General features: G+C 41.6%; 1 protein-coding gene across 5 annotated transcripts in view; it reads right to left on the bottom strand.

Moving 5' to 3' along the window:
* The window catches only part of KDM4C (lysine demethylase 4C), a 286,545-nt gene that overhangs the window by 95,203 nt on the left and 174,051 nt on the right, over positions 1-17,291 (bottom strand). For all 5 annotated transcript variants that reach the window (XR_014619288.1, XM_084304804.1, XM_084304806.1 and 2 more), the window contains exons 13-15: positions 4,844-5,025; positions 3,798-4,014; positions 2,130-2,206 (exon numbers count right to left, since the gene is read on the bottom strand). Coding sequence is in view for 4 of the 5 variants with exons in the window: in XM_084304804.1 (XP_084160930.1) it covers positions 2,130-2,206; positions 3,798-4,014; positions 4,844-5,025 (476 nt within the window). In the remaining variant the exon portion in view is untranslated. The remainder of the gene's footprint in view (positions 1-2,129; positions 2,207-3,797; positions 4,015-4,843; positions 5,026-17,291) is intronic.

Raw genomic sequence — 17,291 nt, 5'->3', positions numbered from 1 at the left:
ATGGCTGGTGGCTTGAGATACTGAGGGCTGAAAACAGATCCATACTCCTACATATATGTTTGGCAGCAACTGACCTAGACCATCTCTCTTACTTGAGCATCTCTCTTGCTTGAGTATCAGAATTTACAGCATTATCCAAATCGGAAAGTTTGGATGCATCAAATCTTTTGTTTGTTCACTATTTACAGAAGCTGTCACGGCAAAAAAATATCAGGTGTTTTTTCTTTAAATACATATGCTTTGTACTCTGTTACTGTCTAAGTGTTTAGAAATAATTATGAGTAATGTCACGATAATGTCAGTAATTATCCGTATTTGTTCTTATATTCCACACACTGTTGTTCTATCTGAATGTCCTCTTCGCTTCAAGAAGATTTGCAAAATAACCTTAAAGTACCAGAACAATTTTAGAATCCTATCTACAACAAGCACTAACAAATTATAGGACTGAATTTTGTTTTAATTTTTTTCAGTGACTTTCGATGAACATGCACTTGACAAACAGACAAAGATTTCTTCAAACTTCCCTACAAATGTGTTACTGTTCTATGGTAATTAGCATCAGGTTCCAAGCTAATGTTCTAAATTTTTCAGTTTTTAACAAAAACAGTTATCCTATTGCTCTCATACAAGAGATCTCATGAAAATGGATGTTCTACTTAAAATCCTATTATTTATCACAGGCCTGTTCTCCCCAAAAGGAAATTAACACAACTTTCTGATAGAAGAGTGGGGCTGCATAACCCTGCTTATCTGATAATTAGACACCATGTTAACAACAACCTTTCATTTGCTAGGAAAGACTTCTTTCTTTCCCCCTCGACCTTCTCCTGACTAGAACAATAGTTAGAAAAGCAGTTCCTGAGATCCTGAAACTCACAATTGTCTGATAAGAAAGCTATAACAAGGTTTTCTGGTTACTTACGCAAGATGAAAATTGGATTTTACCTAGTAAGAAAGCCTTGACTTCTAAGATGAAAACACATTACAGAGATAGAAATTGATTCAATAAATATTTTAATAACTATTCACTGAGAAAACAGGGCTAAACATTATTTATGGACTATATTTTTGTAATGAGCGATTGTAAGTCACTATTTTTGTTTTATTTTTCCCAGCTTAGGTAATATCTGCAGTAAAAGCATCAGTTTCTTTTTTGTTTCCTTAACATTGTTGTTTCCTTAGCATTTACAAATGAACCTTAAAAAGTTGAGAGTGTAGAAATACAAAGGTTTTACATTTATTGCTACTTTCACTTTGATGTTTGACAAAGTGATATCACATTTTCCAGTAGATTGAATCCTCATATCTTCTTCAAAATATCTCAAAATTTTATCATGTCATATAAGGATTTACATTTTTAAAGCACTTGAAATATCTGCTTTTAATTCAATAATTGAATGAAAAAAAAAGCTGTGCTGACATCAAAACTGATTACCACATTTCCTTAAGTTGTTTTAAAGAAAGTAAGTATTATTTGACTTACCAGTGCAGCTGACAGATGAATGTTGGTGAAACATAAGAATTTAAACTGGTTGTTTTTTAAATGAATGTATGTTTAGAGATTTTATTAACTACTTTTCTATTTATTCCCGACTATATAAAACTACTGCATACTGCTTTTAATATCAAACAATACTCATTTAGGGGCTTCAAAAGTGAAACCTTTTTCTGACTATACAGCATAGTAAAGCCAAATGCTGTAAAAGAACAATTTCATTCTTGAATGTAATATATTATTCTCTTTCCCTTTCTCTATTCTCCAGCTGCCCACACATACATAACCAAAAGTCTAAAATATTTTCAGCAAATCTCATTTTCTCTCTCTCATGTGCATTTAAATTTTCAGTTATTTCACTGAACAAGGTTTTACATCTATATTCTGTTAGCCAAGCCCTTTTTCCTGTGTGTAGACCTTCTCCAAGTTTGTCTCTCTCAATGAAGTTACATTTTACATTGAAATCTAATAATATTTTGCAGATAATTTTTTCTCAGCAAAAGTGCGTTAAGTGAAAAACAGACGCAAAAGCTACATTCCGTATGGAATAATGCATGTGTTTTTGCATTTATTTTTTTTCTTTTTTTTTTTTTTGGATGTTTTAGATAACCAAGCAAAATATAAAACTTACAGCTGTCCAGGCTTCTTTTCTGCATCGCGAACACAACCATTCGTTATGGATTTCATGAGAAGGAACACCGTAGCAACCTAGAATAAGAGACTTAATTTGAGTACACAGAATCACACAGAATTGTCTAGGTTGGAAGAGATCTCCAAGGTCACCTACTCCAACCTCTGACCTAACACTAACAAGTCCTCCACTAAACCATATCACTAAGCTCTACATCTAAACGTCTTTTAAAGACCTTCAGGGATGGTGACTCCACCACTTCCCTGGGCAGCCTGTTCCAATGCCTCACAACCCTTTCAGTAAAGAAGTTCTTCCTAACATCCAATCTGAAACTTCCCTGGCGCAACTTTAGCCCATTCCCCCTCGTCCTATCACCTGGCACGTGGGAGAATAGACCAACCCCCACCTCACTACAGCCTCCTTCAATGTACTTATACAGATCCATAAGGTCGCCCCTGAGCCTCCTTTTCTCCAGGATGAACAGCACCAGCTCCCTCAGCCACTCCTCATAAGACTTGTTCTCCAGACCCCTCACCAGCTTCATTGCCCTTCTCTGGACTCGCTCGAGCACCTCCATGTCCTTCTTGTAGCGAGGGGCTCAAAACTGAACACAGTACTCAAGGTGCAGCCTTACCAGAGCTGAGTACAGGGGGACAATCATTTCCCTAGTCCTGCTGGCCACACTGCTTCTTATATAAGCCAGGATGCTGTTGGCCTTCTTGGCCACCTCAGCACACTGCTGGCTCATATTCAGCCGACTATCAACCAATACTCCCAGAGTAATATATTCTGCCTTTCTGTCTATGATGTTGTACAATTCAACTGTGTACAAACACTAGTCAAACATAAACTGTGACCCTGTGACCAAGGAGACTTTCCTAATGCTAGGCTTACTGCTATTCCGTATATGTAAATACACACAAATTCCATGTACCTTTGTGTATACACAAACACACATTCCATATATGTATGTGTATATACACGCACTTCCCAAAACTTAAAAAAAAAAATAAAAAAAATATACAGAGTATTTATTACTTTCTGTGAGTTCAATAGCAAGTCATCAACTCTTCCTGCAGTAACATAGTACAATTTGAATCAATGTACTGACATTCATTCTATGCAATTACACCACACTTCCATGTAAGGATTTTACTTGGAAGTATGGATTTTATTTTACTTTATAAGCCCTACTGTCTATAGAAGATACTGCTACATGTTCATGCATTCATCAGTTACTTGAAATAAAAAAATGCAAGGTGGAGGAAATTACTGCATACCTCAAGTCAATAGCAATATTTACAAGCCCTCAAATAGCATTATTTCACCCTTACTACTTAATAAGAATATATCGATATTATGCAGTGCTTTAAAATGATGAGTAAAAGAGGATTTTTACCACTCTGAGTTGAAAGAAAAATTAGAAGTCTGTGCTCCCCAAGGTTATGACGGTTTACAGGGAAGTTAACTCTTTGCTATTTTCACGGCAACCATTAACATATAATAGAACATACAGGTTAAAAAAATGTAGCCAGAGTTCTCAAGCATTAATTATGGAAATGTTTTCCCAGTACTTACTTAGACATAACAGAAATCTCATTAACTATCATTTATCAATAAAACAATTTGAAATTACACTGCTGCTAACTGAGCAATTAGTTTATTTACTTGCATGAACTCGAACACAACACTTTGCACATGAAATCAGAAGACTTGTTCCATCTTCTTCAATAAAGGCATTTGATGGATAGTTTTCAGTGTTTTCTTCACTATAAATAAAACACATCTCTGGAATAAGAGGTTTAGATTTTTCATTTTCATTCATCAATATTTCTTCTGAGTTTGTTTCCCTGTAAGTGGAACCTTCTTCTGCATGATTGTCTGGCTGGAAAATAAACAAAATCTATATTTAAGTTAAAAAAAAAAAAAGTCTGTCTTACTGCTCCTTTTGATGATGATAAAATGACTTCTCCTCCCCCAGCTCCCCATTAACAATGTTTTATTAAAAAAATCAACTGCTTATGGGTATCTATCACAATAATTCTGTAGTTCCTTAATTATTCAAATAACTGTGAAATCTAAAAAAGCACTCAATCTGCAAATTAATGTTATTGCAACCGCATTCAATGATATTGTACAACTGACTCCCTTTAAGCCTTTTACCTGGGTACAATGCAAGTATTTTTTCCAGTTCCCATGCAGTTGGGCTTCCTATTTAATAGTTTCAGAATTAGTACTAGGGAACTGTATCAGTGTTTTTAGTTGCTGTTTGACACAAATTCCATATGCCGATATTGAACAGTACATTGCATTAGAATGTTTCTATGGGAATACTATTCCTAAGAAGTACCGTGAAAAGTTATTTTTTCAACACTGCAGAAAGAAGATGAGGAAAAGGCTCTGATGAAAAACATTTGACATATAAGAAAGTAGCTAAAAGATGCAAACCTGTGTGGATTCATCACCTTCAAAAGTGTAACTTTTCTCTACATAAGCACCAAACAGAAAGTATATACTGTCTGCAACCAAGGATGAATGCAGGTAGATAGAGTATCAGTACTAATTTTAATGACATTGAGTTAATTTACTTTTCATACAAACCAAATGCGTAATTTTATCTGATTCCTAATTTGCTACTTATTTACTGGAAATGCTGTAGCTGGGCAGATATCTCACATGCTACTCAGAGGTAGAAGTCTAAGGATCTTGCTTACCTTATAGTATGGCATGAGAAGAGTGCAAATGGCACAGTGGGGTTCCTTTTTTGCACAAGCTGCATTGTATTCTTTTTCAGCACTGAAATTAGGTACTCTCGTCTGCCAAAGGGAGATCAGAGGCCTAGCCCATGTCTCTGTCTCTTGAACATCCTCTTCCATTACAGTTGTTTCAGGTAGTTCTTAAAGAAAAAATCAGAACAAGAGGCAATTGGCAGAAACTGGAAAACAGGAAGTTCTGCCTGAACATCAGGAAACATTTCTTTACTGTGAAGGTGGTGGAGCACCGGAGCAGTTTGCCCAAAAAGGTGCTGGAGTCTTCCTCCTTGAAGGGCTCAAAAGCCACCTGGACAGGGTCCTGGGCAACCGGTTTGAAGTGTTCCTCCTTGAGCAGAGGGGTTGGATCAGATGTCCTCCAGAGGTCCCTTACAACCTCAACTAGTCTGTGATTCCATGAAAGCAAATGCTGTGGTTTAACCGGGCCGGCAGCTAAACACCACAGAGCTGTTTGCTCACCCTCCCCCCTCCCTCTCTAGGATGGGGGAGAGAAATGGGAAAGTGAAGCCTGTGAGCTGAGATAGAGACAGTTTATTAAGACAGAAAAATAATAACAATAATAACAATAATGATGATAATAGTACTATTAATAATAATATGTACCAAACAAGTGATGCACAAGGCAATTCCTCGCTCCCCGCTGACCGATGCCCAGCCTAACTCCGAGCAGTCTGGCCATCCCACCCCTGCTAGCCACCTCTATATATTCTTTAACATGATGTCAGATGGTATAGAATACCCCTTTGGCTAGTTTGGGTCAGCTGTCTTGGGCCTCTCCCCTCCCAGCTCTTGCTGCACCCCCAGCCTGCCCGCTGGCAGGACAGAGCAAGAAGCTGAAATGTCCTTGGCTTGGTGTGAGCACTGCTCTGCAACAATTAAAACATCAGTGTGTTATCAGCACTCCTCTCATCCCTATCCAAAACACAGCACCCTACCAGCTACTAGGAAGAAAATTAATTCTGTTCTAACTGAAACCAGGACATATATCTACCCCTTATTCCACACCATTTATGTCATGTTCAGGTTACACACTTTCCCATACATTCTAATTAATCACCATTTTCATCTACAGTATATAGTAATCATGGTAGTGATGACACAGTATTTTATAATAATTAACGTGATACAATTCACCTAATGGGCTATTCTCACTCAGTTTTATATCCCCTTGAGGTACACACTGGACCTCCCCATTCTTTTGCATTACCCAACAAGTGCATCCAGGCCCCTGAGCAAAAGCAATCCCATGAATGGGTTTGCCTTTTCCTGAGGCAGGAGTAGCACAGACTGTTTTACCCAGCATGTTTCTTACCTGCACTACAAGAACTTTAGCCCCTTCTACAGTACATAACAGGTTTGATTGGGCAGGTCCAGCTCGGTTGGCAGATCCCCTAGTGTTGACTAACCAGGTGGCCTTTGCCAACTGCGTATCCCAGTTTTTGAATGTCCCAGCACCCATTGCTTTCAGTGTAATCTTTAACAGTCCATTGTATCGTTCAACTTTCCCGGAGTCTGGTGCATGATAGGGGATGTGACACACCCACTCAATACCATGCTCTTTGGCCCAAGTGTCTATAAGGTTGTTTCGGAAATTAGTCCCATTGTCTGACTCTATTCTTTCTGGGGTGCCATGTTGCCACAGAACTTGCTTTCCAAGGCCCAGGATAGTGTTCTGGGTGGTGGCATGGGACACAGGATATGTTTCCAGCCATCCACTGGTTGCTTCCACCATTGTAAGGACGTGGCACTTGCCGTTGTGGGTTTGAGGGAGTGTGATGTAATCAATCTGCCAGGCCTCTCCATATTTATATTTCAGCCATCGTCCTCCATACCAAAGAGGCTTTGACCGTTTGGCTTGCTTGATTGCAGCACGTTTCACAATCATGAATAACCTGTGCTATAGTGTCCATGGTCAAGTCCACGCCTCCATCACAAGCTCATCTGTATGCTGCATCCCTACCTTGGTGGCCTGAGGTATCACAAACCCATCGGGCTATAAATAATTCACCTTTATGTCCAGGTCCACCTGAGCCACTTCAGTCTTAGCAGCCTGATCCACCTGCTGGTTGTTTTGATGTTCTTCAGTAGCCTGATTCTTGGGCACATCAGCATCTATGTGGCGTACCTTTACAGCCATGTTCTCTACTCGGGCAGCAATATCTTGCCACAATGCAGCAGCCCAGATTTGGGTTTGGGTTTGCCCCTGTGCTGTCAGTTGTTCTGCTTCCATTGCTGTAACCACCCCCACAGGGCATTTGCTACCATCCATGAATCAGTATAGAGAACTGGTCACTTTTCTCTTTCAGCAATATCTAAAGCCAGCTGAATGGTTTTCACTTCTGCAAACTGACTCGATTCACCTTCTCCCTCAGCAGCTTCTGCAACTCATTGTGTAGGACTCCATACAGCAGCCTTTCATCTCCAATGCTTTCCCACAATATGACAGGACCCATCAGTGGACAAGGCATATTTCTTCTCATTTTCTGGTAGCTTGTTGTACAGTGGGGCTTCTTCAGCACAGACCACCTCCTCCTCTGGTGATATCCCGAAGTATTTGCCTTCTGGCCAGTCCATAATCACTTCCAAGATTTCTGGGTAACTGGGGTTTCCTATTCAAGCCCGCTGAGTAATCAGTGCAACCCCCTTGCTCCATGTAGCATCAGTTGCATGATGTGTAGAGGGGACCCTTCCTTTGAACATCCAGTCTAGGACTGGCCAGGAGGAGCTGCACTTCAGTACTGACTACTTCTGAAGCAGATCGAACTCCTTCATACGCTGCCAATAGCTTCTTTTTGGTTGGAGTGTAGCGGGCCTCAGATCCTCTGTATCCCTGACTCCAAAACCCTAGGGGCCAACCTCAAGTTTCCCCAGGCTCTTTCTGCCAGAGGCAGAGGATGGGGCCATTCTCCGCGGCTGCAGTGTAGAGCACATTCTTTACATCTGATCCATTTCTGACTGGCCCAAGGGCTACTGCATGAACTATTTCCTGCTTAATTTGTTCAAAGGCTTGTCGTTGCTCAGGTCCCCATTCAAACTCATTCTTCTTACGGGTTACTTGGTAGAGTGGGTTTACAATCAGTCTGTAATTTGGAACATGCATTCTTCAAAACCCCATGACACCAAGTACCTCCTCGTCAAACTAGGAAAGTTTGTGTTTCTTTTTTGCTAGTTGGTGGAGACATAGCTGTTACTTTGTTGATCACATCCATTGGGATTTGACAGCATCCATCTTGCCATTTTATTCCTAAAAACTGGATCTCTCATGCAGGTCCTTTACCTTTGTTTTATGGCAAAACTGACCATCAGAAGGATTTGGACTATTTTCTTCCATTTCTCTAAAACTTCCTCTGCTGTGTCACCCCACACAACAATGTCATCGATGTACTGCAGGTGCTCAGGAGCTTCCCCCTGTTCCAGTGCAGGCTGGATCAGTCCATGGCAAATGGTAAGGCTGTGTTTCCACCCATGGGGCAGCCAATTCCAAGTATATTGGACACACCTTGAAGTGAAAGCAAACTGTGGCCTGCACTCTGCTGCTAGAGGTATGGAGAAGAATGCATCAGCGATATCAGTTGTGGCGTACCACTTGGCTGCCTTCGATTCCAGTTCGTACTGGAGTTCCAGCATGTCCGGCACTGCAGCACTCAGTGGTGGCATGACTTCATTCAGGCCACGATAGTCCATTGTTAAGTCTCCACTCACCATTAGACTTTCGCACTGGCCATATGGGACTATTGAAAGGTGAATGAGTCTTGCTGATCACTCCTTGGCTCTCCAGTTGATGAATTAGCTTATGGATGGGCATCAGGGAGTCTGGGTTGGTGCTATATTGCTGCCAGTGCACAGTTGTGGTAGTGACTGGCACTTGCTGTTCTTCGACCCTCAGCAACCCCACAACACAAGGGTCATCTGAGAGACCAGGCAAGGTAGAAAACTGTTTAATATCCTCTGTCTCTAAGGCAGCTATGCCAAAAGCCCACCGGAACCCTTTTGGGTCCTTGAAAAATCCTCTTCTAAGACAGTTTACGCCAAGGATACATGGAGCATCCCAGCCAGTCACAATACGGTGCTTTTGCCACTCATTCCCAGTCAGACTCACTTCAGCCTCCAGTACAGTTAACTGCTGAGATCCCCCTGTCACTCCATAAATACAGATGGGCTCTGGCCCTTTATAGCTTGATGGCATTAGAGTACATTGTGCACTGGTGTCTACTAAAGCCTTATACTTCTGTGCATCTGATGTGCCAGGCCATCGAACCCACAAAGTCCAATAAACTCGATTGTCATTTTCCTCCCCCTGGCTGGACGCAGGGCCTCTCTAATCCTTGTCAGAATCTTCTTCATTTCTGTGTTTAAAGGACTGCCTGTTGGAAGTTGGAGCAGCAAACTTTTCAGAGAATCCCTTTTTCCCAATTGCTTTCTTTTGCAACTCAGGTACCCGTGCCTCTGGGGTCACGGTAGATTTTCCATCCCATTTTCTCATGTCCTCTCCATGGTCTCATACATAAAACCACAGGGTGGCACGGGGTGTGTACCCACCATATCGTCTTCCTTGTGTGGATGAACGCTTACCCCTGATAGCTGGTTTGTACAGGTGGGGAGGAAAATAATCTCTCTTCAAGTTGGTGGAATTTTTCAGACAATTTCTCCAAAGTATTCTCTTTTAGTTAGTGGACATTGCTTTGTTCAGGTAGAGAGGAAGATAAATTCTCTTTAAGTTGGTGGAACTCTTCAGAAAGTTTCTCCACAGCCAAGACGCAGGCCTGTAAGGAAGAAGACAGACTTTCTTCATACTGCCGGAGTTGTTTAGCCACTTCATCCACTGTGGGTTCCTCCTCCTCTTTCCAGGCCATTATTGCCAATGAGCTGGCATATGATGATGGTGCACTCCGTACAAACTTCCGCCACATGGGTCGTGTACACTTGACTTCATCTGGATCTGTGGATGTTTGTCCGTAGTCTGGGTCCTCATAAATCACCTCCCATACGGCTAATTCCCTCAGGTACTGGATTCACTTCTCTACACTGGTCCATTTGCCTGGTAGACATACAAGTTCTTTCTTGAAGGGATACCTTTCCCTCACAGCTGACAGGAGACACCTCCAGAGGCTGTGAGATCTTGCTCCATCTCCAATTGCTTTGTCAATGCCTGAACATGCTGGTCTGAGTATCCAAAGCATATTCAGCATCTTGGAGAGCTATTGTAACACGCTCGGATGATAAGAGGGCAGTGAAGGAAAAAGGGAGAGTGAACAATTAGGAAAAAATATCTTTCCCTTTCCCCAACACAAATTGGCTCCCTGATGAAAAAAGGCAATAGGTGTAATTGCTAACAGTTTCTGAGATATGGTTTCCAAAGTATAGAGTCGACGACAGTGCTGAGTACAAATACCACATTAGAGTCATGACCAGAAATTTCATTGTATCATAAGCCACTGTTACAACACACAGTACCATAATGATCTTAAACCAGCACCCAGAAAGGATAAACAGCACGACAGAGAGCACATACGGAAAGTAACATGCTATAATACTCAATTTGGAAAACAGGCACAGCAGACTTGAGATTAAAGCAATCAGCATTATGACTAGCAACTACTAAGCAGGTCTAATACTTACACCAGTTTTAGTTTAACACACTATGGTCAGATCTGTCGTTATCTCAACCCTTTGGGCCCCACGCTGGGTGCCAAAAGGACTGTTGTGGTTTAACCTGTCTGGCAGCTAAACACCACAGAGCTGTTTGCTCACCCTCCTCCCTCCCTCTCTGGGATGGGGGAGAGAAACGGGAAAGTGAAGCCTGTGAGCTGAGATAGAGACAGTTTATTAAGACAGAAAAATAATAACAATAATAACAATAATGATGATAATAGTAATACTAATAATAATGTGTACCAAACAAGTGATGCACAAGACAATTGCTCACCACCTGCTGACCGATGCCCAGCCTAACTCCGAGCAGTCTGGCCATCCCACCCCTGCTAGCCACCCCTATATATTCTTTAGCATGATGTAAGATGGTATGGAATACCCCTTTGGCTAGTTTGGGTCAGCTGTTCTGGGTCTCTCCCCTCCCAGCTCTTGCTGCACCCTCAGCCTGCCCGTTGGCAGGACAGAGCAAGAAGCTGAAACATCCTTGGCTTGGTGTAAGCACTGCTCTGCAACAATTAAAACATCAGCGTGTTATCAGCACTCTTCTCATCCTAAGCCAAAACACAGCACCCTACCAGCTACTAGGAAGAAAATTAACTCTGTCCTGAAACCAGGACAGCAAACAATTGGTTATATTGGCTTTTTGGAACAGAGACAAACAATATTGAATTTGTCATGTTCATTAACAATGAAATCAAACAACTATAAAGAAAATCTGAGAATGAATACAAAGTCTAAAGGAATTATGCATCATGACAAGCACACAAAAAAGCACTTCGACAACTAGGTCATAAGCTGACTGCTCAACAGAAAGTATTCGAAAGCATTTCAGTAGCTCTTCTATTTAGAATTTCTATTCACACTCATCCACAGCTTTAAAGTCTCTGTCTCCACTCCTTAATTCCTCAAACCTCTACGCCGCCACCTATCTGGCCATGTACTGTGCTTTAAGCTCCTCCCAGCCAAAATGTATCTAGCCATGATGAACCAGACATATCACTCTTTTCACACAAACAGCACCTCTCATTTTTTTTGTGTAATCTGTCACTCGTTTTCCAAAAGAAAAGTTATAATCAGTAAATAATGGGGAACAATGAGATCTATGATATAGCTGGACTGACGGGTACACTGCATGCTGTAGTGCATTGCAAGAAAAAATTGTTTTATAATACTAGTGATCTGTTCTAGATGTTTTAGAAGTTTATTTATGAGCTGTGTGTCTGTGTAGCGCTCATTCATAAAGTTGACTATGAAAGCCTCTAGAGTAGTTGGAGAGTAAAAATCCTGTTGATGCTTAAAGAGTTTACCCAATAGGCATAATCTAATAGTCATTTGCTGTTGAGAAAGACATGGAAAAAGGAATCCTGGGAAAGGAGACCAAGTGTAAAGCCTTGCCCCAAAGAAATCAATAGCATAATTATTAATGACTGAGTCAACACCAGAATTTCAGCTTAATCACATACTTAAGCTGTTTGGAAACCTCAAGGTATCTTCACAGGCTATCTAGTGACCCTACCTGCAAAATATATGGATTATGAGGAGGGAAGTATTTTTTCATTGTGGAAAGCATTCCTGACAGGAAATTTAAAATTTCCCCCCCCCCGAATTGTGTCCTTATATACGTGCTCTGATTAATGATCAGATCTGTGGTTCTGTTCATTCAAGTGGGCAGTGATCTTCAATCAATGAGAAGACACACAGGTGCAATTAGAACAGAAGAAAATTGTGTGAATGTGGAAGGCAAAATGGCAAAGAATATTGAAAAGTCATCGAACAGAACTCTCAGATAACAAAAAAGGTCTAAAGTATGCAGTCTGTTTCTAATACTGTATTTAAGAAAACATGTTTATTGCAGAAGCAGAAAGTTCCAACAACAGAAATATTCAGTGAAGAACATTAAGCTGAATCATCACATTCTTTCATCCCATGACTGCCTCCATCCATTTAAAAAAAAAAAAAGTAACAAAAAAACAGAAGCTTTATGGGTCTCCTCCTATGATAAATTGTCATAAGTTGCTACAAAAGCACTATAAAGTTTATAGCATTTCTATCAGCATTGAAAAAATTGGAATTATAATATCTGTATACAAGCAAGCTCAGTGTTTCAAAAAAGTAATTAATATATCCTGAATGTGAATTTTATTCCATTTTATATAGTTTCTCAGAAGAACTCATGTCAATTCAATAAACATTTACCAATAATCCATATAGAAGGAAAATGCAAAATGTCTGAAAAAAAAAAAGCTGTCACCAAGTTAATATTCAGCAGCAGTTTTTTCTTCTGGATAATGCAGCTGCAGAAGAATAGCAATGAAGAAACAGCCATACATAAGTAGGATATGAAACATAAAATGCCAGGATCACTTTTTTAGTTTTCTGAATTATTTTTTTTTCCTTTTTCTTTTTAATTTAAAGACTTTACTAAGCTCTTAGATTTTTATTTTTTTTTAAAGTCCAATCACATTTCTTCTGTTACTTGAAATTTTCCAGATCTGTAAAGCAAACAGATGTGAAATCTCTGCCTATAGTTCCATTATTATCTATTTATTTTTTCCTCACAGAATGGTCTCAAATGTGGCTTTGTTTTTGCTAACTTTTTTCTCCAAATTTGTTCTTTGGCACCATTTCCTTTTAGGAGCTTTTATTGCCATTATTTTAAATATTTTCATCATTCTTGTGACCTCACAGTGAATTCAGGGCTTGATCAGTCCAGGTAACAGAGAGGAATATACAATTTATTGAGAGGGTGTATAACTTACATATTCTATATCTATTGTGCACTTTGGATCTGAAATCTTTCCATCTCATGACTGTTGGAATGATAAACTCCTAGCAAAATCCAAACCTGTGCAAGTTTTGCTGCTGCAGCTGAATGTCCGTAAGTCTGCGGGGCCCAATGAGATTCATCCTAGGGTAATTAGAGCTGGCTGATGTCATCATGAGACATCTCTGTTATTTTTCAACAGTCTTGGGAATCTGCAGTGGTCCCAGTTGACTGTAGTGGATGCCCCATCCCTGGAGATGTTCAAGGGTTGCCCAGGGCTGGATGTGGCCCTGGGCAACCTGATCTGGTGGATGACATCCCTGCCTATGGCAGTGGGATTGGAACTAGATGATCTTTAAGGTCCTTTCCAACACAAGCCATTCGATGTTTCTGTGATTCTATGACTGGAAGCTGGCAGACATTGTTCCTGTTCTCAGGAAGGGTAAGAAAGAATAGCCTGGTAATTGCAAACCCGTCAGTCTCACTTCAATGCCTGGAAAATTATGGAAATTATTCTGGGAGTTACCGAAAAACACTTGAAAGACAACACAGTCATCGATCAAAGCCAGCAAGGGTTCATAAGAGGAAAGTCCTGTTTAACTAACTTAATTTCCTTTTAAGACAAAGGAAATGAAGAGCTCATTGAAGAGGTTAAGATTGGAAGAAGCCTGGGCTGCAGTGAAAACACCCTGATTGAGTTTGTGATCTTGAGGGATATAGGCCCAGCTAAGAGCTAAGTCAGGACCCTGAACTTCAGAAGAGAAAAATTCCAGCTGTTCAAAGAATTAGTGGATGAGATCCCATGGGACACAGCCCTTAGGCACACATGATCTGATGAGAGGTGGCAATTCTTTAAGGATATTTTCCTTGGAGAGCATGAGCTCTCTATTCCCATATGCAATAAATCAAGCAGGGAAGGTACAAAACCAGCTTGGTTGAATAAGGACCTGCTAGTCAAACTTAGGCAGAAGAAAATGCACAGACAGTGAAAACAGGGCCATGTGCCCTGGGAAGAGTACAGGAAGGCCATCCCAGTGCTGGGATGGGATCAGGAGAGCCAAAGAACTGACAGAACTAAACTCGTCGAGGGATGCAAAGAGTAACAAGAAGGGATTCTACAGGTACACTGGCTGCAAAAGAAAAGACTAAGGAGAGTGAAGCACCTCAGACAAATGAAGACAGAGAACAGGTAACGACAGACTTGGAGGAGGCTGAGGTACATAACAACTTCTTTGTCTTGGTCTTCACTGCCAGTCAGGCTTCCCACATCTCGTGTCCCCAAACCTCTAGGTGGGGGCTGGGGGAGCAGAGGACCCCCACAGTAAGTGAAGAGCAGATTCAGGACCTCCTGATGCAATTTAACAACTTCAAGTCTACGGGCCCTAACGACATACATCCCAGGGTCCTGAGGGAATTGGCTGATGTAGTCACCAAGCCACCCTTCATTATATTTGAAAAATCATGGCAGTCACCCCAGTGACTGGAAAAAGGGAAACGTTAACTCCCATTTTTAAAAAGGGTAGAAAGGAAGACATGGGGAACTACATATCAGTGAGTCTCACCTCTGTGCCTGGTAAGATTATGGAACAAATCCTCCTGGAGACAATGCTAAGGCACATGCAGGACAAGGAGGTGATCTGGGATAGCCAGCATGGCTTCACCAACTGTAAATTGTGCCTGACCAATCTGGTGGCCTTCTGTGATAAAGTGACTGCATCAGTCAACAAGGGAAGACTGACTGATATCATCTACTTGACTTCTGTAAGGTCTTTGACAGGGTCCCACACAACAACCTAATCTCTATACTGGGAAGATATGGATTTGAAGGGTGAACCATCCACTGGATAAAGAATTGGCTTGATGGCTGCACCCAATGAGCAATGATCAATGGTTCTATGTCCAGGGGGAGACCTGTGGCGAGCAGTGTTCCTCAGGGGTCCGTCTTGGGACCGGTGCTTTTCAATATCTTCATCAATGACATAGACAACGGGATTGTGTGCACTCTCAGCAAGTTCACAGATGACACCAAGCTGAGTGGTGCAGTTGATACAACAGAAGGACGAGATAGCATTCAAAGGGACTTGGACAGGCTGGAAAAGTGGGCCCACGTGAATCACAGTCAGTTCAACAAGTCCAGGTGTAAGGTGCTGCACCTGGGTTGGGGCAATCCCAGACAGGAGTACAGAATGGGAGAACAACTCTTTGAGAGCAGCCCTGAGGGGACAGACTTAGGGGTTCTGGTGAAGGAAAGGTTCAACATGAGCCAGCAGTGCACTCTTGCAGCCAAGAAGGCTAACTGCATTATGGGCTGCATCAACAGAGGTGCAAGGAGGTAACTGTCCTCCTCTACTCTGCCCTTGTGAGCCCCCACCTGGAGTACTGCATCCAAGTTTGGGGCCTCAAGCACAACAAAGATGTGAACATGTTAGAGCAAGTCCAGAGAAGGGCTGCAAAGATTCTGAGATGGCTGGAGCACCTTTCCTATGAATAAAGACAGAGACAGCTGGGGATGTTCAGCCTGGAGGAGAGAAGGCTCTGGGGAGACCCGATTAACATATTTCTATACATAAAGGGGTCTTATAAAAAAATATGGAGGACGACTCTTTACTCAGGTAGATAATGACAGGACAAGGGGAAACGTTCTTAAACTGAAAGGGGATATATTTAGACTAGATATTAAGAGGAAAATTCTACACTGTAAGGGCAGTAAGGCACTGGTACAGGTTGTCCAGAGAAGTTGTGGATGCCCCATCCCTGGAGGTGCTTGAGGCCAGCCTGGATGGAACCTTGACCAACCTGATCTCATGTGTGGCATCCCTACCTACAGGTGGGAGGGTGGAACTAGATGATCTTTTAAAGGATCCTTGGAAGGTCCCTTCCAACTTGAGCCATTCTGTGATTCTACAATTCTATGATTACCCATCTAGTTGACCAATGGAAGCCAAGCAGACGTGATCTTTTTGAATTTCAGCAAAGCCTTTGTTACTGTCTATGACAACATCCTTCTGGTAAAAAAAAGGACTGGCATACAGCTTTACAAGTTCTTATTATACAGTGTGAACAGCAGGCTGATGGTGCAGTACTGTGTGCAGTTTTGGATGCCACAATTTAAGGATATTGAAGGACAGTGTCCAAACAAGGGCAGCAAGGATGAAGGAAGGTCTAACCAGGAAGACATATGAGACATAGACACAGGAGAGGCTGAAATCACTTAGTTTGTTCAGCCTAGAGGATATTGAGGGGCAACCTCATTGCAGCTTACAACTTCCTCACAAGAGGAGAAGAGGGGCAGGCGCTGAACTCTGCTCTCTGGGGACAGTGACAGGACCCAAGGGAACAGCATGGAGCTGGCACAGGGGAGGGTCAGGCTGGGGGTTAGGAAAAGGTTCTTCATTGAGAGGGTGGTCAGGCACTGGGACAGGCTCCCCAGGGAAGTAAGTGGTCATGGCACCAAGCCTGATGGAGTTCAAGAAGCATTTGAACAACACTCTTAGACATATGATCTGATTTTTAGGTAGTCCTGTGTGGAGTCAGGAGTTGGACTGCACAATCCTTGTGGGTCCCTTCCAACTTGGGATGTTCTGGTATTGCGTGACTGCACCACTCCTTATCATTGCTGAATGATTCTTCCATGGGCTTTGAAGTGTTAACCCTGAACATCAGCCTATTATGGTACTTTTGAGACAAAATTTATCTTCAGTTTTTTAATTGTGGAACCAATTCTAGAATGACAGTTCTCTTACACTGTTCTCTGGTTTACCATTGCCTACAGTACACTGATATGTTCAACACTGTATTGGTTCTGCTTTAATGAGGTCAATATTTACATCGCTACTACCTATGAACTCCACCATTCCTGTTCTCCCTTGAAATTTTTTTACAAATCCTTTCCAGACTGAGGGAGTGAAAAGAATGCAAAGGCCAGGAGAAAAGCTGGAAATACTCTTACAACATTTTGTTTTGCTTTAAAGAGCC

The sequence above is a fragment of the Netta rufina genome (genome assembly GCF_964035555.1).
Source record: "Netta rufina genome assembly, chromosome: Z".
Classification (NCBI taxonomy): domain Eukaryota; kingdom Metazoa; phylum Chordata; class Aves; order Anseriformes; family Anatidae; genus Netta; species Netta rufina.
Note: the sequence above shows the minus strand (reverse complement) of the source record. Positions and strands in the feature narration are given on the sequence as shown.